Raw genomic sequence first — 23,639 nt, 5'->3', positions numbered from 1 at the left:
ATTGAAGCCCCCTTGTTGGGTCACAGCTCTTGGAGGACAGACCGTGTTATAGCTCTTAAATAAATCAGTGTTACAGCTCAGTGTTACAGCTCTATTTATTTAGATAATAGCAGGAAAATCCATCTTCGAGGCACGAGGGCACGTCGATCCAAAGACGCGAAGAGAAGATCACCCCATTGTGCGGGAGAGAGAGAGGGAGAGAGTGAAGAGGGCTTTGGCTCCTCTTTTTATATGTTTCTCTGTCCCTGGGCCTGTCTTATATAAATTGGGCCTAGGCAGGAGCATTGTTTGTTTTACCTGAGGTTCTCACTCCGGTCCTCTGACCTTCCTTTGTTCTATTTTCCGCGGGCTTTCCCCTTTCAGGTCTTTTAGCCACCGCCATTTTGGACTCCTTTTCCCTATTCTAACTACCTAACAAAACTACTGTACAATTGCACTCACTTCACATTCTAGCAAGTTCATGCTCAAAATTCTCCAAGCTAGGCTTCAGCAGTACATGAACTGAGAACTTACAGATGTACAAGCTGGGTTTAGAAAAGGCAGAGGAATCAGAGATCAAGTTGTCAACATTGGTTGGATCATAAAGAGAGAGCTGGGGGAATCTAGAAAACATCCACTTTTGCTTCACTAACTATGTTAAAGTCTTTGATTGTGTGGATCATAACAAAATGTGGAAAATTCTTAAAGAGATGGGAATACCAAACCACCTTACCTGTCTCCTGAGAAACCTGTATGCAGGTCAAGAAGGAACAGTTAGAACTGAACTGGTTCCAAATTGGGAAAGGAGTACATCAAGGCTGTATATTGTCACCCTGCTTATTTAACATACATGCAGAGTACATCATGCAAAATCCTGGGCTGGATGAATTTCAAGCTGAAATCAAGATTGTCATGAAAAATTTCAGTAACTTCAGATATGCAGATGACACCACCGTTATGGCAGAAAGCGAAGAGAAACTAAAGAGCCTCTTGATGAAGGAGAAAGAGGAGAGCAAAAAAGCTGGCTTAAAACTCAGCATTCAAAAAACTTAAGATCATGACATCTGGTTCTATCACTTCATGACAAATAGATTAGGAAACAGTGAAAACAGTGAGAGGGCTTTATTTTCAGGGCCTCCAAAATCACTGCAGATGGTAACTGCTGCCATGAAATTAAAAGACACTTGCTCCTTGGAAGAAAAGCTATGACAGACCTAGACAGAATATTAAAAAGCAAAGACATTACTTTGCCAACAAAGGTCTGTCTAGTCAAAGCTATGGTCTTTCCAGTAGTCATGTACAGATGTGAGAGTTGGATTGTAAAGAAGGCTGAGCGTCGAAGAATTGAAGCTTTCGAGCTTTGGTGTTGGAGAAGACTATTGAGAGTCCATTGAACTGCAAGGAGATCAAACCAGTCAATCCTAAAGGAAATCAACCCTGAATATTCATTAGAAGGACTGATGCTAAAGCTCCAGTACTTTGGCCACCTAATGTGAAGAGCTGACTCATTGGGGAAAAAACCCTGATTCTGGGAAAGGTTGAAGGCAGGAGGAGAAGGGGACTACAGATGAGATGGTTGTATGGCATCACCAACCAGTGGACATGAGTTTGAGCAAGCTCCAGGAGATGGCAAAACTCAGGGAAGCCTGGTGTGCTGCAGTCCATGGGGTTGCAAAGAGTTGGACATGACTGAGCGACTGAACAACAACAACATATAGTCAGTAGTATATGTACAATAATAGAGATGAAAAAATTACCATGGTTATTCAATGGACATGAGTTTGAGCAAACTCTGGGAAATAGTGAAGGACAGTGAAGTTCAGCATGCTGCAGTCCATGGGGTTGCAAATAGTTGGACATGACTAAGTGACTGAACAACAGCAATAACCATTGATAAATGTGACCACATGGATAAATCTCAAAGAAGTTGCATACAAACAAATACATTCTGTAGAGTTCTATATAAGTTAATTTCAGATTTAGCTGGCACAACTAATCTATGGTATTACAAGTTAAAATAGTGTTTATCTTTAGGGCGTCAGCATAGTACTGCTTGGAAGGTGGCAAATAGGGGGCTTCTGAAGTGTTTTAAATATTGTAACAAATGAATAGATTTGTTATAATTCATTTATGATCTGCAGATAGAGTTTTTTTAAATAATTTACCTATGATTTAATTATGTGTCAGGTATAACACATTACTGTAAAACTTAATCAGATGAAAAGGATAATAATTATTTTCCCCACACAGTTTCTGTAGGCCAGGGATTTGGGAGTATTTTAGCTGAGTGGTTTTTGCTTGAGGTCTTTTGTGAGGTTGCACTTGAGATATTGGCCAGAGTTGCAGTCATCTGAAGACTTGACAGAAGCTGGAAAATCTGCTTCCATGTATCTCACACACATAACTGGTACCTTCAAGCAGACTGTTGGCAGAACACCTCAGTTTCTTATTACGTAGACCTCTCCATATTGCTGCTTGAATGTCCTCATAATATTAAGGATTGCTTCCCTCAGAGCAGGTGATACAGGAGAGTGCAAAGTGGAAGTCACAATCATTTTTACGACTTTGTCTTTGAAAACACATCCCAACATTTCTGCAGCATTTTGTTGGATAAAAAAGGTCAGCTCTATTCAGTGTGAGTGGGGACAACACAAGGGATTGAACCCCAGGAAAACCGTCACTGGGGCATCTTCAGGGTTGGTACTGTGTTCATTTTCTAGGGCTGCCAAACAAAATACCACGGACTAGGAGACTTACACAGCAGAAAGTTATTTTCTCACAGCTCTGGGGGCTAGGAAATCAAAGCTCAGAATACCAGTAGAGTTGGTGTCCTGTGGGAGCTTCACGTGCATTGTAGCTGACTACCTTCTCAGTGTGTGCTCACATGATCTTCCTTTGGTGCCTGTGGAGGGAGAGAGCGAGCGAACGAGAGAGCAAGAGTGGGAGCTGAAACGGAGCTGAAACACTCTCTGTTGTCTCTTGAAGGACTTGAAGCCTGCCAGATCAGGACCCCACACTTAGGACCTCATTTAACCTTAATTATTTCTTGGCGGCCCCTTCTCCAGATAGGGTCACACTGTAGGTTAGGGCTTCAATATATGAATTTGGTGGGAGGGATAGGGGAATGCAGGCATTAAGTCCACAATAGTTACTTCATGTATTTTTCTATATTTTTGTTATAATACAAAGTTAACTTTTAAAAATGGCTGATAATTTCTCAGGCCTGTACAAAGAAATAGTCGTTAGAGTTAAAAAACAAAATTAAAAAAAGCACCAAATGCTGCTAGAATGACGGACAAAGATAAACACAGGCAAGTATGTTCTAACAGTGAATTCTTTTAGCATCAAGAATAAATAAAAGGTTCTAAATTTTATGTAAAGATAATTTGACCCATAGTTTTACTTCAGGTTTCTCTCAGCTGCTTTGCATGCAAGGCAGCAGTGGAGCAATGTCTTAAGAGTGCTGTTCATTTTAATTATATTTTATATTTCCTTGATTGAATACTTCCCAATTTATTTATATTCATTCTTCTATTAATGGGCATTTGGATTGTTTTCTGTTTTGAGCACTTAATAATAATGAAATGGCTATAAACAGCATCTCTGTACCTAATACCACACTGTTTCATTACCATAGTTTTACCTCTACCTCTTTGTATGTAAGCATGCATTTCTATAGGGTATATATCTAGGAATAGAATTGCTAGATCATTGGGTATACATCTCTTTACTAGGTAAGTTGAGCTTTTTTCAAAGTGATTGTACCGATTTACATTGTAGCCAGCAGTGTGAGATTTCTTGAGGCTTGATAGTGTAAAAATTTTAAAATTTTACTAGTATAATTTTACTAATCTATATTTTTTTATTGACATATAACTCACATGTCATAAAATTCACCTTTTTAAAGTGTGTAATTCAGTGGCCTTTATAGTATGTTCACAAAGTTGTATAACCACTACCAGTAACTCCAAAACATTTTTACCACCCTAAAAAGAAACCCACAACCCATTAACAGTCCCATTGCCTATACTACCCTCCCCTCAAGCCTTGAAAAACATTAATCTGCTTCCCATCTCTATGGATATGCCTGTTCTGGACATTTCATATAAATGGAATCAAACAGTATGTGGTCTTTAGTTTTTGGTTTCTTTGGCTCAGCAGTAAAGAATATGCTTGCAATTCAGGTGATGTGGTAGATACGGGTTCGATCCCTGGGCCTGGACGATCCCTGGAGGAAATGGCAGCCCACTCCAGTATTCTTTCTTGCCTGGAAAATCCCATGGACAGAGGAGCCTGGTAGGCTGTACAGTCCATGGGGTTGTAAAGAGTTGGATACGACTGAGTGACTGAACACACAATAATGTTTTCAGGGTTCATCTATGTTATAGAGGTATCAGTACTTCATTCTTTTTATGGCTGAATAGTATTCCACTGGGCAGCTCTACCATATTTGTTTTCATTCATCTGTTGATGGACATTTGGGTTGTTTCCACTCTGACTTTTATGAATAATACCACTATTGGCAGTTATGCATAATTTTTTTATGTGAACATGCTTTCGGTTCTTTTGGACATTTACCTGTGAGTAGAATCCCCAGATCATAATGGAACTATGTTTAACATTTTGAGGAATGCCAGACTGTTTTACAAAGTAGATGCACCATTTTGCATTCTTGACAGCAATGTGTGAAGACTCTTGACTTCTCCACATTCTAACGAACACTTATTATTATCTGTCTTTTGAAATTATACATGCCATAGGAGGTATGAAGAGGTATATCATTGTGGGATTTCTTTTTCCATTGGAAAAGTTTTATTGAAAAAAACTATATGAAGAAGTCCTTGGTTTGACAGCAAGAAAGGCTTTATTTCCCTACCAAGTTTGAGCATCTTTTCATGTGCTTGTTGGGCATTTCTATATCTTTAATGGAGAAAGAAAGGTTTTTTCAAATCCTTTTCTTATTATAAAAATGGGGTCATTTATCTTTTATTTGCAGTAGTTGTTAAATATATTTTGGATGCTAGAACTTTATTACACATATAAGTTGCAAGTGTTTCCTTCCATTCTGTGGTCTTTCTTTTCAATTTCTTGATAGTGTCCTTTGATCAAGCCTAATATGTGTGGTGTTTTATTTTGGTTGCTTGTGCTTTTGTTATTTTACCTAAGAAGCCATTGTCTAATCCAAGGTCACAAAGACTTAAACTTTTGCTTCTTTCTTCTGAGAGTTTTATCTTTTACAGATTTTGATCTTTGATCCATTTTGAGATATTTTTTGTATGATTTGAAGTAGGGGCTCAGTTTCATCCTTTTCATGCGGATATCCAATTGCAATATGAGTTTGCAGTTGTCTCAGCACCATTTTGGAGAAGGAAGTGGCAGTCCACGCCTGTGTTCTTGCCTTGGCGATCCCATGGACAGAGGAGCCTGGCAGGCTGCTGTCCGTGGAGTTGCAAACAGTTAGACACCACTGAGCGTGAGCACGCAGCACCATTTGATGAAAGACTGTTCCTTTTCCATTAAATTGTCTTGGCATCCTTGACAAGTCACTGTGGTTTTAAGTTGTAATTTCCTAATTACTAATGAGTTTGAAAACCTTTTTCTGTATTAATTAACCATTTGATATTCTATTTAAATACCTTTTGGTATTTTGTTGCAATTTTGGGGGAAGGAGTTTGGGTTATCCACTTTATCCTTATTGATTTCTAGTTCTGCATTCTAGATGTGAGTCCTTTGTTGGTTTTATGTGTTGCAAATAGTTTTTTGCACTCAAGTTTGTCTGTTCCTTTCTTGATATCTTAATGAACAGAATGTTCTTAAATATAATGTCACTCTTTTACGTTTGGAGTGATATTTTGGGTGTCTTAATCGAGAAATATTTTCTACCCCAAGTTCTGAACTGTATCATCTGTACTGTTTTCTATAAGCAGTATAGTTTTAACTTTCATGTTTTAGGTCTGTAATCTACCTGGAATTGTTTTTTGGATATGGTGTGAGATTGTTGTTGTTTAGTAGCTCATGGACTGCAGCACGCCAGGCTTCCCTGTCCTTCGCCCCCTACAGAGTTTGCTCAAACTCATGTCCATTGAATCGGTGATGCCATCCAGCCATCTTGTCCTCTGTCATCCCCTTCTCCTCCTGCCTTCAATCTTTCCCAGCATCAAGGTCTTTTCTAATGAGTTTCAGCTCTTTGCATCAGATAGCCAAAGTATTGGAGCTTCAGCATCAGACCTTCCAAGGAATATTCAGGATTGATTTCCTTTAGGATTGACTCGAATAAGATAGCAGTCTTTTTTCCCCGTATAGATACCCAGTAGTTCCAGCACCGTTTGTTGAAATACCTGTCTATACTCATTGCTATGCAGTATCAGCTTTGCCATGAAATAGGCATCCTTGTATGCATTGGTCTGTTTCTGGGCTCCTGTTCTCCACTGCTCTATATTTCTGTCCCTGTACCAGCAGAACATTGCCTTATCATCACAGATTTCTAATAGTGTAGGTATATGGTAGAAGAAATCTTCTTTTCCTATTCATTTGCAGCAGTGTTTCCAGCTCTAGTTTTGTATCCTTATTTGTATTTTATGTGTGTGTGTGTGTTTAATTTGTTATCAGGGATTGTTTAGCTTTCCCCTCAGTTGAGTCTTCCTCTTCCTGGAACACTCCTTCCAAGACCATTAATAACAATCAAGTTCTAACCTGGGCAATCTTATTCCCCAGATTTTCATTCATTGGGACTTTTCTCTAAGGAGACCAGCCATCCCAATGACTGGTCATGCTGCCAAAATGAGTCTTTGACCTCTCATCCTTTGATCCACTTCCAGAAAGCCACAATAGAAATCTGACTTGATGCCCACCTTCCTATAATAATTTTTATGCAGGTGAGTACAAATTTCCAAGCAAAATTCATACCTGACCTACTGGAGTAAAATTTATTGGGCAAAACTCATGCACTGGAGCAGTACTAGTTGCACTGAGCTCCATGTTGCCCTTTTATTCCAGAACAGTGTACAGACATCTATCAGGACCATTTTTCTCATCCCAAGAGAAGGATTATGACCCTTGAGATTTGAGATTTTTAAACTACATTAGGTAGTGAAGCACCTACCACTCACTGTTGTGATCAGGGGTGGAATGCAGAAAAAATAAGTGGCAGACATTATATCTCATGCCACAGAAATAAAAAAAGGTCAAAACAAACTACTGTTAACAATTATATGTGAACAAATTGGATAGCCTAGACCTTATTTTGATGACTTAGCATAAGTTTTGAGGGGAGCAGTCCTTCTCTGGCATAATCGAAGACTGGAATCCAAACCTTTCCAGATGTATGACATGGCATACTAGTGGCCATGGGCTACTCCATGTCCACCTTTTACTGTTGGGAAAGTATCATCCCCTCCTTTGGCATGTTGGGAAGGAGCTTTAGTCCAAGCTTTCTGATTGACCAGAATTGATTACACATTCAGCTGAGTCCAGTTGTTATGGAGGTTAATAGGAATTTGGCTTCTTTTCTGAGTGGCCAGAAGATCAGTTTTGGACAAAATGACCCATATTCTGTTAAACTCACTTGTTAATTTCAGCATTTCTCTGGCAATTATTTTTAATTTTGTATCTATATTATCATAGATGGTGTTTCAAAATTTTCAGTTTTTGCTATAAACTCCCCCCCCCCCACTTTTTTTTTTTTTTTACTGCATCCCATAGATTTTGGAGTGCTGTGTTTTTGTTTATCTGAGGGTATTTTCTAATTTCTCTACTGATTACTTCTTTGACCCATTGTTTGTTCAGGAGTGTGTTTTTATTTTTCTTATATTTGTGAATTTTCCAGTTTTTCTTTTGTTATTTTTAGTTTCATCACATTAGGGTTGAAGAAGATGCTTGGTATGATTTTAACCTTCTTAAATTTTTAAAGACTTGTTTTGTGACCTAACATGTGATCTGTTCTGGAAAATGTTCCCTGTGCACTTGATAAGAATGTATATTCTGCTGCTGTTGAGTGAAAGTTTCTATATATATCTGTTAGGTCAGTGTTGTTTCGATCCATTGCTTCCTTATTGATTTTCTATTTGGATGTTCTATCCACTATTGAAAGTGGGGTATTGAAGTCCTCTCCTATCAATATTATTGAATTGCTCTCTGTTTTTCCATTCAGATCTGTCTATGTTTGCTGTACTTAGCTTTTTGAAAGTTGTTTTGACTCTTCTGGGCCCTTTATTGTTGTTCAGTTGCTAAGTTGTGTCTGACTCCTTGCAACCCCATGAACTGCAGCATGCCAGGCTTCCCTGTCCTTCACCATTTCCCAGAGTTTGCTCAAACTCATGTCCATTGAGTTGAAGATGTCATCCAGCCATTTCATCCTCAGTTGCCCCCTTCTCTTCCTGCCCTCAATCTTACCCAGCATCAGGGTCTTTCCCAGTGAATTGGCTCTTCGCATCAGGTGGCCAAAGTATTGGAGTTTCAGCTTCAGCATCAGTCCTTCCAATGAACACCCAGGATTGATCTCCTTTAGGATGGACTGGTTGGATCTTCTTGCAGTCCAGGGGACTCTCGAGTCTTCTCCAACACCACAATTTGAAAGCATCAGTTTTTTAGCATTCAACCTTCTTTATAGTCCAACTCTCACATCCATACATAACTACTGGAAAATCACAGCTTTGACTAGACGAACCTTTGTTGGCAAAGTGATGTCTCTGCTTTTTAATAAACTGTCTTGGTTTGTCATAACTTTTCTTCCAAGGAGCACGCATCTTTTCATTTTGTGGCTGCAGTCACCATCTGCAGTGATTTTGGAGCCCAAGAAAATAAAATCTGTGACTGTTTCCACTTTTTCCACATCTTTTGCTGTGAATTGATGGGACTGCATGCCCTCATCTTAGTTTTTTTGAATGTTGAGTTTCAAGCCAGCTTTTTTACTCTCCTCTTAGACTTTCATCAAGAGGCTCTTTAGTTTCTCTTCACTTTTTGCCATAAAGGTGGTATCATTATGCATATCTGAGGTTATTGATATTTCTCCCTGAAGTCTTGATTCCAGCTTGTGCATCACCTAGCCCAGCATTTCACATGATGTACTCTGCATGTAAGTTAAACAATCAGGGTGACAATATACAGCCTCAATGTACTCCCTTCCTAATCTTGAACCAGTCCGTTGTTCTATGTCTGGTTCTAATTGTTGCTTCTTGATCTGCAAGCAGGCTACTCAGGAGACAGGTAAGGTGATGATGGTTTAAGTTGCCAAGTTGTGACCAGCTCTTGTGATCCCATGGACTATAACCCACCAGGCTCCTCTGTCCATGGGGTTTTCCAGGCAGGAATACTGGAGTAGTTTGCCATTTCCTTCTCCAGGGGATCTTTTTGACCCAGGGATCAAACCCGGGTCCCCTGCACTGCAGGAAGATTCTTTACTGGCTGAGCCACCAGGGAAGCCCTACAGATAAGGTCCTTTATATTTCCATGTAAATTTGGGGATCAGCTTTGAATTTCTACAACAAAAAGCCTGCTGGTATTTTTATTGGGATTACGTTGAATAGAATAGATCTATTTTAGATAAACCAATTTGGGAGAATTGCCATCTTGATAGTGAGTCTTCTAGTCCATGAACAGAATTTTTCTCCATTTATTTAGATTTCTCAGCAGGATTTTATAGTTTTCAGTGTAAAAGTCTTGCATTGCTTTTATTAAATATATTTCTAAGTATTTTATTCTCTCTGATGTTTTGAATAGTATTGTTAATTTTGTTTTGGATTAATTTTTGCCAATATATAGAAATACAGTTTATTTTTAATTTTTTCATGTTGATCTTGCATCCTGTAACCTTGCTGTGGTTAATTAATTCCACTTGTGTATTTGTGTGTGTTATATTCCTTCGGATTTTCACGTACAGGATCATGTCATCTGAGAACAAAGACAATTTTCTTTCTTTCCAAACTAGATGTTTTAAATTTTTTCCTAATTATATCATCTTGAACCTTCATAACAATGTTGAGTAGAAGTGGTGAAAGCAGGTATACTTGCCTTGTCCCTAATCTTAAGGAGAAAGCATTAAGCATGATGTTAACCATAACTTTTTTGAAGATGCCTTTTATCAGGTTTTGGGCATTCTCTTCAATCTTTAGTTTTTTTCAGAGTATTTATCATGAATGGATATTAGATTTTGTTGATTTTTTTTTTAATCTATTAAGATGATCAGTGATTTCTGTCCCTTTCATTATTAATTTGGTATGTAACATAAATTAGATTTTCTGATGTTAAATCAATTTTTGTTCTTGATTATGGTTTATAATTCTTTTTTAAATATTGGTGAATTCAGTTAGCTGATATTTTATTAAAGAGCTATATGACTGTGTCAGGAGGGATATTAGTCTATTGTTTTCTTGTGAGAATTTGTCAGGCTTTGTTAATCGAGTAATACTGGCATCACATCATATGTTGGGAAGTATTTTACCCTCAGTTATGTTCTAAAAGAGTTTGTGAAAGATTGATATTATTTCCTTAAATACTTGATAGAATTAGCTGGTGAAGCTGTTGTGACCCCTGCTTTTTTTGAGGTAAGATTTTAAATAACCAACTCATAGTTCTGTTTAGATTCTATATTTTCTTTGTAAGTCAGGTTTTGTAGTTTGGTATTTTTAGGTATTTTGGCATTTCATCTAGGTTTGTTGACATATAGTTGTTTATAATATTCTCTTAGAATCATTTAAATTTCTTTAGGGTCAGTAGTAGTGTCCTCTACTTCATTCCTGATTTTGGTAATTTGTATTCCTTCTCTTTTATTTTCTTCTTTAGTCTAGCTAAAAGTTTGTCAATTTTGTTGAATTTTTACAAAGAACTAACTTTGTGTTTCATTGATTTTTTTTTAATTACTATATTTTTGCATTCTTGTCCACTGATCTCTGCTCTGATCTTTATTATTTACTTTCTTTCTCCTTACTCTGTACTTGGTTTACTCTTCTTTTTCTGATTTCTTTATTGTAGATACTTAGGTTATTGATTTGAGAGCTTTCTTCTTTTCTGGTATAGATGTTTGCAGCTGTAAATTTCCCTTGAAGCATTGTTTTAGCTATATCTTATAAATTTTGATTTGTTATGTTTTTGTTGTCATTCTGTTTCAGATGTTTTCTTGTTTTTCATTTGATTTATTCTTGACCCATGGGTTACTTAGAAATAGGTTTTTTAATTCTAAATATTGAGGATTTCCTTGATTGATTTTCTGATCATGTATTTAATTCAGTTGTTTTGGGGGAATATATTTTGATGATTTCTGTCCTTTTAAATGTATTCAGACTTGTTTTATGAGTGACGTTTAATATCTTTGAGAACTGTGTATATGCACTTGAAAAGAATGTATATATTACAGTCACTGGGTTGAATGTTGTAGGTTGAGTTGAGTGATTAAATTGTTCAAGTCTTTTACATTCTTAATGATCTTATCTAGGTGTTCTATCAACTATCACGTCGGTTTAGACGTCTCTAGCTATTATTGTTAAATGATATATTTCTCCTTTTGTGTTAAGTTTTGCTTTATATATTTTGAGGTTCTGTTGTTTGTATATGTTTATCATTGTTTTATCAATCTACTGTAATGACCAGTTTCTCATTATGAAATACCTCTTTTTATCTCTTGTAATATTTTTTCTTAAATTCTGCTTGTCTGATTTTAATATAGCCACCCTTGATCTTTTATGAGTAGTTTGCATAGCATATCATTTCCCATCATTTTACTTTCATCTCATTTGTATCTTTGAACCTGATGCATGTCTTTTGTAAACAACACATAGTTTGAGTCTGCTTTTTTTCATCATATCTCACAATCTTTGTCTTTTTGTTGGAATGTTTAGACCATTCACATTTAATATAATTATTGATATGCTTGTATTTAACCTTTGCTATTTTTCTGTTTGTTCTATAGAAGTCTCCTTTTTTGTTCTTCTCTCCTTCTTTTCCTTATTTTGTGTTAACATTTTCAGTATATTTTAATTCCTCTGTCAGTATTTTTACTTTTTTAAAAGTTGTTTCTCTGGGAATTAGAATATGCATTTTAATTTTCCACAATCTACTTCAGATTAGGACTAGTTTAATTTTAGTAAGATATAGAATCTTTGCTCCAGTGTAGTTCTGTTCTCTCCTTGCTCCTATTTGCTATTATTGTCATGTATATTACTTGTATGTGCATTATAAATCCAACATACACTGTTATAGTTGTTTTATACAATTTTATGTCCTTTAGTTAAGAAAAATAAAAACAATATTTACAGAATCATTTATATTAACTCACATATTTATCATTTCTAGTGCTCTTTGTATCTCCTTGATTATTCATGTCATTGTTTGGAGTCAGTCTTTCAGTTTAACAGACTTTGTTTAGTATTTTTTATAACATAAGGTATGTTAGCAATGCATTGTCTTAGGCATGGTTTATCTGAGAATGTTCTTTTTTAACCTTCATTTTTAGATCTTAGTTGTGCTAGATAGAGAATTTTTATTTTTTTATTTCAGCACTTTGAATATGGATATTTTATTCCATTGTTTAAGGTGAAAAGCCAATAATTATATTGTAGCTCTTCTCTACAGTGTGATGAGTAGCTTTCATCTTACTGCTGTCCTTATTTTGTCTTATGTCTTTTGCACTTTGACTGTGGTGTGTCTATGTGTAGATCGTTTTGTATTTTTCCTACTTGGGAGTTGTTGAGCTTCTCAAGTGTGTACATTAATATTTTAAACAAATATTGGATGTTTTTGGTCATTATTTCTCAGGATATTCCTTTTGCTCCTTTGTCTCTCCCCTTTCCTTCTGGCATTTCTGTCATGAAAATGTTGATACACATGATCATATTCCACAGGTTTCTAAGGCTGTTTTTTTGTTTGTTTGTTTGTTCTTTGTTCCTTCATTCTTTATTCTCTTTAGCTGGATTATCTCAGTTTAACCTGTCTTCAGCTACTGTTGGTACAAATCAGCTGTTGGAGTGCAGGTTTTAATTTTTTAAAAATTGTTTCTGAACTCTTTTTTTTAATTGAAATATTGTTGATTTACAATACTGTGTTAGTTTCAGGTGTATAGCAACATTATTCATTCTTTTTTTATGGCTGAGTTATATAGTTCTTGTGTGTGTGTATGTATGTGTAGGCCATTGTGTGTGTGTATTAATAATATATATGTATGTATAGATACACATTCTTTATCCATCACCTGTTGTTGAACATTCAGGTTGCTCCCATGTTTTTTTTGGCTGTTGTATTGTGCTGCTGTGAACACTGGGCTGCATGTGTCTTTTCAGGTTAGAGTTTTTGTCTTTTCTGGTTCTGTGCCCAAAAGTAGGATTACTGAATCAATTGGTGGCTCTATTTTTAGTTCTTAACGAGCCTCCATACTGTTTTGCCTAGTGATTGCACTAGTTTACATTCTAACAGTGTTAGAGGGTTCCCTTTTCTCCACATCTCTCCAGCACTTATTATTTATAGACTTTTTGATGATAGCCATTCTGACTTTTTTTTATTTCAGCACTTTGAATATGGATTCTCTATTCCATTGTTTAAGATGAAAAGCCAGTAATCATATTGTACCTCAACTCTGCAAGGTGTTGAGTAGCTTTTATCCTGCTGCTGTCATTCTTTTGTCTTATGCCTTTCGCACTTCAACTGTGGTGTGTCTATGTGTAGATCTTTGGTGTAAGTCAATACCTCATTGTGTTTTTTTAATAAAAATATTTATTTGGTCACATCCAGTCTTAGTTGCAGCACATGGGGTCTATGTTGTGTCACGTGAGATCTTTTGTTGCAGTGCAAGGACTGTGTAGTTGTGGTATACGGGCTGTCCAGTTGGGGCACCTGGACTCGGGAGTGCATAGGCTCAGCAGTTGCAGCACATGGGCTCTCTAGCTGGGGCTCCTGGGCTTGGGAGTGCACAGGCTCAGTAGCTGCAGTGCACAAGCTTAGCTGCCCCGAAAGGCATGTGGGATCTTAGTTCCCTAACCAGGATCAAGCCTGCGTCCTCTGCAATGCAGGGTGGATTCTTATAACACTGGACCATCAGGGAAGTCCCCCTCATTGGGATTTTCATTTGCATTTCTCTAATTACTGATGTTGACCATCCTTTCATATGCATGTTGTTCATCTGTATGTTTTCTTTAGAGAAATGTTTGTTGAGGTCTTATGTCCAGTTTTAAATTTTTCTATTTTTTTTTTATACTGAGTTGTATGAGCTCTTTGTGTGTTTTGGAAATTAACCTATTCTCAGTCACCTTCTTTGCAAATATTTTCTTACATTCTGTAGGTTGTCCTTTTGTTTTAATAGCTTTTTTTTTTTTTTTTTTTTTTGACTGTGCTGGGTCTTCATTTCAGTGCATGGGCTCTCTAGTTGTGGTCTGTGGGCTCTCTGTGACACGCGGGCTCTCTAGTTGTGGCACTGTAGGCTTAGTGGTCCTGTGGCATGTGGGTTCTTAGTCTCCTGACCAGGGTTTGAACCTGTGTCTCCTGCGCTGGAAGGTAGATTCTTAACCACTGGATCGCCAGGGAAGACCCCTATAGGTTGTCTTTTCATTTTGTGGGCTTCTTTGCTATGCAGAATCTGTTAAGTTTGATTAGGTCCCATTTGTTTGTTTTTGCTTTTATTTCTTTTACCTTGGGAGACAGGTCTAAGAAAAATATTGCTACGCTACATGTCAGAGAATGTTTTCTTATCTTCTGGGAGCTTTATGGTATCATTCTTATGTGTCTTTAAACCATTTTGGGTTTATTTTTGTATGTTGTGTGAAAGAGTGTTCTGATTTCATTGATTTACATGTAGCTGTCCAGCTTTCCCAGCACCACTTGCTGAAGAGACTGTCTTCTCCATTGCATATTCTTGCCTCCTTTGCTGAAGATTAATTGTGTGGGTTTATTTCTGTTCTTTCTATTCTGTTCTCTTGATCTGTATGTCTGTTTTTGTGCAGATCCCACACTATTTTGATTACTGTAGCTTTGTAGTATTGTCTGAAGTCTGGGAAGATTATACCTCCAATTTTGTTCTTTTCTCTCAGAATTGCTTTGCCAATTCTGGACCTTTTGTGGTTCCTTATAAATTTTAGGATTATTATTCTAGTTCTGTGAAAAATGTCATGGAGAATTTGATAGAGATTGCCTTAAATCTGTAGATTGCTTTGGGTAGTATGGTCACTTTAATAATATTAATTCTTCCAATCCAACAGTATGGAATATCTTTCCAGTTCTGTGAATCATCTTCAGTTTTATCATTGTTTTAGAGTTCTCAGCACATAGTTCTTTTACCTCCTTGGTTAGGTTTATTACCAGGTGTTTCTTTTTTTAATGTGATTTTAAACAGATTTTTTTTTTTAACTTTCTGATGTTTCATTGTCACTGTAAAGAAATGCAGCAGCTTTCTGTGTATTAATCTTGTACTCTGCTACCTTGATGAATTCATTTATTCTAATGGTTTTTGTGTGGAGTCTTTAGGGTTTTCTATATAGAGTATCATGTCATCTGCATAGAATGACAATTTTACCTTTCAAATTTGGTTACTTTTTCTTTTCTTTTTCTTGTCAGATTGCTGTGGCTAGGATTTCCAATATTATGTTGAATAGCAGTGGGCATCCTTGTCTTGTTTCAGAATTTAGCAGGAAGACTTTCAGCTTTTCACTGTTAAGTATTTATGTTGGCTGTGGGTTTGTCATAAATGATTTTTAGTACGTTGAAATGTATCCCCTTTCTACCCACTTTGGTTAGAGTTTTTATTGTGGATTGATGCTAAATCTTATCAAATGCCTTTTTTACTTCGGTTGAGATGATCATGTGGTTTTTGTCTTTTTCTTTGTTGATGTGGTATATCACGTTGATTTGCATGTGTTGAACTATCTTTGTGACTCTGGAATGAATCCAACTTGACTATGGTATATGCTCCTTTATATGTATTATTGGGTTGCTTAAATTTTATTGAGGATTTTTGCATCTTTATTTGTCAAAGATATTGGCTTGTAATTTTCTTTTTTGTAGTGTCTTTGGTTTTGGTATCAGGGTGAATCATCATAGAATGACTTTGGGAATGTTCCCTCCTCTTAAATCTTTTGGAATAATTTGAGGATAGGATAAGTTTCTCTTTGTATGTTTGGTAGAATTCCCCAGTGAAGCCATCCAGTTCTGGACTTTTTTTTGCAGGGAGTTTTTTGGTTTGTTTTTTATTACAGATTTGACTTCACTTCTAATGATTGGTCTGTTCAAATTATGTTTCTTCTTGATTCAGTTTTGGCTGACTATATTTCCAAAACCTTTTCTATTTCATCTTGGTTGTTCATAGTATTTTCTTATGTTTTTTTGCATATCTGTGACATTGGTTGTTATTGCTCATTTCTTGTTTATTTGGGTCCTCTCTTTTTCTTGGTTATCTTGGCTAGAGGCTTGTTTATTTTGTTTGTCCTTTCAAAAAAACCAGCTCTTGGGTTTCATCGATATTTTCTATTATTATTTGATCTCTGTTTTATTTATTTCCTCTCTAATCTTTATTATTTCCTTCCTTCTGATGACTTTGGTTTCTGTTTATTCTTTTTTTCCCCAAGTTCTTTTAGGTGGTAGGATAGATTATTTGAGATTTTACTTGTTTCTTGAGAAAGGCCTGTATCATGAATTTCCCTCTTTGAACTACTTTTGCTGCATCCTGTAGATTTTTGTAAGGTTGTGTTTTTCATTGTCATTTGTCTTGAAATATTTTCTGATTTCCTCGTTGACTTATTGGTTTTTCTAGTAGGATGCTGTTTAGTCTTCATGTAATTGTTTTTTTCCCCATCTTTCTTTCTGTGGTTGATTTCTAGTTTCATCCTATTGTGGGCAGAAAAGATGCTTGAAATAATTTCTGTTGTCTTGAGTAATTTCTGTTGTCTTTGTGTTCTAGTATATAGTCTATCCTAGAGAATGTTCCATGAGTACTTGAAAAGAGTGTGTATTTCTTTGTTTTTTTTTTGGAAGGGGGATGAAATATCCTGTGGATATCAATTAAGTACATCCATTCTTTTGTGCCATTTAGGATCTCTCTTGCCTTATTAATTTTCTGTCTTGAAAGATCTGTTAATTGATGTCAGTGGGATGGTAAAGTCTCCTACTGTTACTGTATTCCTGTTAATTTCTCCGTTTATGTCTGTTAGTATTTATTTTATATATTTAGGTGCTCCTACATTGGGTGCACACATATTAACAAGTTTAATGTCTGCTTTTTGTATTAATCCCTTTGTCATTTTATGGTATCCTCCTTTGTCTTCCTTTATAGAGTTTGTTTTAAAGTCCATTTTGTCTGATATGAATATCGCTACCCCTACTTTCCTGTTGTTTCTGTTTGCATGAAATCTTTTTCCATCCCCTCATTTTCAGTCTGTTTGTGTCTTTCATCCTAAAGTGAGTGTCTTGTAGGCAGTATGTTGTAGGTTCTTATTTGTTTATCCAAGCAGATTTGAATTTTTTATTCTAGTTATACACTTTTCTAAATCCAGAGTTTCTATTTGGCTTTTTTTTTTTTCTTTTTTGATAATCTCCTTTGGGTGAAGCATGCCTGTAATTGTTAAATTCCTTTTAATTCTTTAGATATGGTTTCCTTTGCTTCTTTGAACATATTTATATTAGTTGACTTAAAGTTTTTGCCTAGTAAATCCAACATCTGGGCTCCCTTGAGTAATTTCTACTGCTTTTTTCCTGTATATATGGGCCATATCTCACTATTTCTTTGTGTGTGTCATAACTTTTTTGTCAAAAACTGGATATTTAATATACTGTGCTAACTCTGGCACTCTTACTTCCCCCTTCTCCATCCTTGGAGTTTGTTTTTGTTGCTGCTTGTTGTTGTTTGTGTAGTGACTTTGCAGAAGTAATTCTGTGGTCCTTACTCTTTGTCATTCTTTATCCCTACTGAAGTCTCTGCTTGGTTAGCTGAGTGTTTGGATAATAATTTCACAGATTTTCTGAAATGCTTTTGACCAACATATCTCCCATCTTTTTATCAGTGGGCACTTTGTGTGTTGGAGCATGCCTCCCATGATCTGGCAATTCATAGCTCTGTCTTAGCCTTCCCTTCCTAATTGTGCAGAAACTCAAAGTCAAGCATGAGTGAGAGGCTCAAGCTCTGTCAGAAATTTCCTGGGTATTTGCACAGCCTTCTAGATCCTAGGAGTATGTCAGAAGCGGGCATCTCATTTCTTATATTTTCTCTTTATGTTTTTTGGGCCAGTTTCTTGTTTGCCCCAGCTAGAATCACTGCCTATGGCACTGCAGTGTTCAGCAATTGCTGCTGATTTTGGGGAGACAGATCTCCTGGGGATAGGACTTCCCTCACTGAATGACATCTGAGTGAGATGAGATAAAAATTAGCTTTGGGGAATTCCTTGGCGGTCCAGTGGTTAGGGCTCCATGCTGCTGCTGCAGATGACATGGGTTCAGTCCCCGTTCGGTGAACTGAGGTCCCAGTGTTGTGTGGCATGTTCCCCCACTAGAAAAAAAAAGAGATCAGCTTCATGAATGGGGCATTTTTAGGGAGCATCACTCAGGTCAAGCTGTGACAGTGGTCTAGGGACAGGGCTTTTGATGATGCTCCAAATTCATCTGCCCCATTCAGTGGCTCCAAGGCTGCTGGCTTTCAGAGCTAGTATGGTTCTGAGGCCCTGCTCCCATGAAGCTGGGAAGAGGGCATGAAGTAGAGCAAGTTAAAATACCAGAATACACGGGCCTCCCAGGTGGCGCTAGTGGTAAAGAACCCGCCTGCCAGTGCTAGGAGGCATAAGAGATGCAGGTTCGATCCCTAGTTTGGGAAGATCCCCTGAAGGAGGACATGACAATCCACTCCAGTATTCTTGCACAGAGAATTGCGTGGACAGAGGAGCCTGGCAGGCTATGGTCCATAGGGTTGCAAAGAGTTGGGCATGACTGAAGTGATTGAGCACACATAGCAAACAAAATATTGGAAAGCTTACTGTTCTTATGAAAATTCAGCAATTCATCTTGAATAAATATTTCTAGTATTGTTGCAAGCCTTTTGCTATTTTCTAAAGTGCTGAAAAAGTTGATTTTGAAATTTACACTAGTATTCTCATTGCTTTTATGGAGGGGTGGATTTTCAGAGGTCCTTCATTCATATTTCCAAAGTGCTTCTCATTCTGTCTGTGCTTTTAACCACTGTGCACATTGCCTCTGTTCTTTATGATGTCTAATTATGGCCCTGTCTATTTATTGTTAGCCATGAAAGTCCAGTCTTTGATTTCATTGAGAGCTGCTTGAGAAATAAACATGAAATGGTTATTTATGAAGCTGCTTCTGCTATCATTCATCTTCCTAACTGTACTGCAAGGGAGTTGGCACCTGCTGTTTCAGGTTAGTTGTATATTTGATAACTGGCTTTGATAAACTATAAACATAAGTTTATAGTCTTATGTTTTTTTAAGTTCCATAGGTCTGCAAACTAGGTATTTTCAAACCTTAGCTCTGTATATATAGCCTTTCCATTCTGATAAGTAGATGATTTATTTTGGTACTTTAATGATAGTTGTACTTTTATGTCCTTAGTTCTACATCCTATTGATTCAACTAGATTGATTCATGGTTGATTGAATCCTTAGATGTAGAACCTGCAGATACCAAGGGCTGAATGTACTACACCATTTTCTATAAGGTTCTTTAGCATCCCCAGATTTGGGTATCTGCCAGGGGTCCCAGCAGGTGTGGAAGGGTGACTGTACTCCTCTTTCTGAAGTTATTTCCTCATATTCAGAACATTTAAGTTTTTACTGAGAAAAAAAGTAAAAAACAAGTAAATTAAGTTTTCTTTCATGTTTAAAAAACCCATTTTCTCTTATAACTATAAATATTCTTATTCTTTAACTTCAGATATTAATGGGTATATTAATTTTTTAGGAAAAAGAATAAACTTTGTTTCCTATATTTAAAGTTTTTATAACTCAACAAAAAGTACTTTTTCTAGTTTTGATGGTATATTTTTATGTGGATTTTTGATGCTATGATCTAATTTCCTTATGTGTATTTTTAATATGATTCTTCATGTGCTATATTTTCAGAAATATGCTAAATGCTGAAATGAGCTATATTAACAGTGACTCTTTTTCTTTCCTAGTTCTTCAGCTTTTCTGTAGTTCTCCTAAGCCAGCTTTGAGATATGCAGCTGTGAGGACCTTGAACAAGGTAGGGGTTCCTTTTCTAACTATTGTTTTGTATCAGTGTTTGATTGAGAAACATTAAATTAAAGCATTTGGCTTTCCATCCAAAGTTAGATATGATTTATGGGCTTCACTTCTGTAGCACCTCACTTGCATTTGTGGCCTTACATATGGCCATAGGTAGTATTATTCAACTAAGGATTATAATTTCTGACTTTAAGCATTTTACATTCAAGAGCCATACCATCCAATATGACAGACATTAGCAATAAGTGGCTGTTTCCATTTAAGTTAATTGTAATTAAGCAAAAATTTAAAAAATTCAGTTCCTCAGTCATTGCAGTCACACTTCATGTGCTCAATACCCATGTGTTGTTATTGATTATCACGTTAGACACAGCATATATAAAATATTTCCATCACTGCAGAAAGTTCTCTTGGATAAGACTGGTCTGTAGCAACACTATCCAGTAGAAACACTTATATGAGTCACTTGCGTAATTTTACATTTTATTGTAGCCATATTAAATTTTTTAATGATGATATTGATTTTAATTATACATCTTATTTACCACCATGTTTATAAAATATATCTGATAATTTTATACTGACCGTGTATTGATACATTTTTACCTTCTAGCTTTTCATACTAAGTCTTTGATATCTAGTTTATTTTGTATTTATAGCATACCTCAATTTGGAATAGTCATATTTCAAATGCTTAGTAGTCACATGTGGTTATTGGCTACCATATTGGACAGCGTAAATCTGGAGGATACAGTGCAAAGCATAGGATGAATTAAATAACATATAAAAATTTTAAATGAAAGTTTAATATTATAGAAGCCTGATCTAATGTACTTATATACTACATTAGATTATAAATTAATTGTATGAACAATTGGAGAAGAGAGAAATTTAGAGCAGCCAAGGAAGACACTTTTATAGAGCAATAGGAATTGTATTTTGAAGAGTTGATATAGGTGTACATTTCTTCATCTATGATCTTGCAGCCAAATGTATCTGAGAACTCACCAATTTTTGAATTTTAGAGAGGTAATATCGTGCCATCTCTTAAATTAATACTAATCCCTTTATGCCTGGAGCGATTAGACACAGACACGTTAATATTTCTGCTTTATATATATGGCTATCCTCACTAACTGGAATAAATTAATACTTAGTTTTACATTAGTTTGGGTCATGTTTTGCTGTGAAGTGAATTTTGATGCCAGTACTTTACTGAGTTTTCAAAATTTTAGCATTGTATGGTAAAGGATTCTATACCAGTACTGGGTTAGGCAGAGAAGTGAACATCATCAATAAAAGCAAAGAATCAGGTCAATGACATGTCCATGTCCATTTAGTGACCATGTCCAGTCCAATTTGACTGGAGTTTGCTTGCTTAAATACCAGAGGTGTTGTAAGTGATACTAAGTTTAAATATCTTTGAGCAATGTTTATAATTCTAGCTCCTACTCTCAGAGATCCTAACATCTAGTAGAATAGATAACCATGAACACATGTACTATGAGGAGAAACAGTACAACTGTAGTAAAAGACAGACTGTGATATTGTTATAAAGGTTATGGAAACCTATGAAGATAAAGTGCTATGCAGTACTATAACTAGCAGCTAATCATTTATCAAATAATATAGCATACTTTATTAATCCAAAGCAGTCATCTTGAAATAATTATTTTTTAACTTATGCTGTTTCACTTAGATTTTCAAAAGCCATTTACTTTAATTAAAAGTATTTTAATTTATTTTCATATTTTCCTCTTTTATTTTTTAAAATTTTGGTCTTTATTAGTAGCAATTTGCTTAAATTTTTTTCTTGCCCTTCGACAAGGTGGCAATGAAACACCCCTCTGCTGTCACTGCCTGCAATCTGGACCTAGAAAACTTGATCACAGACTCAAACAGAAGCATTGCTACCCTGGCCATTACTACGCTTCTCAAAACAGGAAGTGAGAGCAGTGTGGACAGACTCATGAAGCAGATATCATCCTTTGTGTCTGAAATCTCAGATGAGTTCAAGGTAGGAGTTTAAATATGACCGTGTTTTCTCCCAGTCTCTGGCTTACCATAACATTTCTGTTCTTAATAGTGTCTTTTGATGAACAAAGGTTTTAAATTTTTATGAAGTCTAATTTATTAATTTTTTCTTTCACAGTTATTGCTTTCTGTGTCCTCAAAAATGTTTATCTAAGTCTTCAAGATACTTTGCCATGTTTTATTGTGAATGTTTTACAGTTTTAGCTTTTACATTTTGGTCTATGATCCAACTTGAATTAATATTTGTGTGTAAGTTCAGGTTTTTTCCATTGTGATTTCTAGTTATTCCAGCATAATTTAAAACATTTCTCTTTCCCCACTGGAGTGCTTGACATCTTTGTCTAAAAAGCAGATAACCATACAGTTGTAGGTATGTTTCTGGGATGCTTATCACATTCTGTGCAACTATTAGTTGGTCCTATGCCAGTATCACACTGTATCAATTAATGTAGCTTTATGGTACCTCTTAAATGTGTGGTCTCCCAACTTTTTCCTTTTTTGTAATATTTTAGTTCCTTTGCTTTCCATATAAAATTTAGAATCAGATTATAATTCCTGTAAAACAAAGCCTTCTAGGATTATGATTTGAGTTGTGTTAAATCTATAATCAGTTTGGGGAGAGCTAACAGCTTAATAATTATTCTTCAGTTCATGAATATGGCATATTGCGCCCTTTATTTAGGTCTTCTTTAATTTATCTGAGCACTGTTTGGTAGCATTTACTCTAGAGGTATTGCACATCTTTTGTTTAATTCATATCTAAATATTTTATGCTTTTTAAAATCCGTTTTATTAACATTTCTATTTCATTGTTTGCTACTAGTATTATATTTAAAATACTTTTTTTAACTTTCTCATAACTCAATATTCTTGCTAAGTTCCTTTATTTTAAGTTCCCTTATTGGTTCTCATAGTTGTTATATACATCCCTTAGGATTGTTTTATGTAAATAATCATGTTATTGTGAATAGATACTTCATTTCCAGTTCAAGTACCTTTCCTTTTTTTTCTTGCCTTATTAAAATAGAAGTAAAAGGAATCCAGATAGGAAAAGAAGTGAAACTCTCACTGTTTGCAAATGACATGATCCTCTACATAGAAAACCCTAAAGACTCTACCAGAAAATTACTAGAGCTAATCAACGAATATAGTAAAGTTGTAGGATATAAAATTAACACACAGAAATCCCTTGCATTCCTATATACTAACAATGAGAAAACAGAAAGAGAAATTAAGGAAACAATACCATTCACCATTGCAACAAAAAGAATAAAATACTTAGGAGTCTGTCTACCTAAAGAAACAAAAAGACCTATACATAGAAAACTATAAAACACTGATGAAAGAAATCAAAGAGGACACAAACAGATGGAGAAATATACTGTGTTCATGGATTGGAAGAATCAATATTGGCAAAATGACTATACTACCCAAAGCAATCTATAGATTCAGTGCAATCCCTATCAAGCT

General features: G+C 35.8%; 1 protein-coding gene across 2 annotated transcripts in view; it reads left to right on the top strand.

The window, feature by feature from the left end:
• COPG2 (COPI coat complex subunit gamma 2) overlaps positions 1-23,639 on the top strand; it is a 228,614-nt gene that overhangs the window by 48,575 nt on the left and 156,400 nt on the right. For both annotated transcript variants that reach the window (XM_061165807.1, XM_061165808.1), the window contains 3 exons: positions 19,175-19,308; positions 20,066-20,133; positions 21,964-22,152. In XM_061165807.1, the coding sequence (XP_061021790.1) occupies positions 19,175-19,308; positions 20,066-20,133; positions 21,964-22,152 (391 nt within the window). The remainder of the gene's footprint in view (positions 1-19,174; positions 19,309-20,065; positions 20,134-21,963; positions 22,153-23,639) is intronic.

Source organism: Dama dama, chromosome 18 (genome assembly GCF_033118175.1).
Source record: "Dama dama isolate Ldn47 chromosome 18, ASM3311817v1, whole genome shotgun sequence".
NCBI classification, from domain to species: domain Eukaryota; kingdom Metazoa; phylum Chordata; class Mammalia; order Artiodactyla; family Cervidae; genus Dama; species Dama dama.
This window is presented reverse-complemented; position numbering and strand designations above follow the sequence as displayed.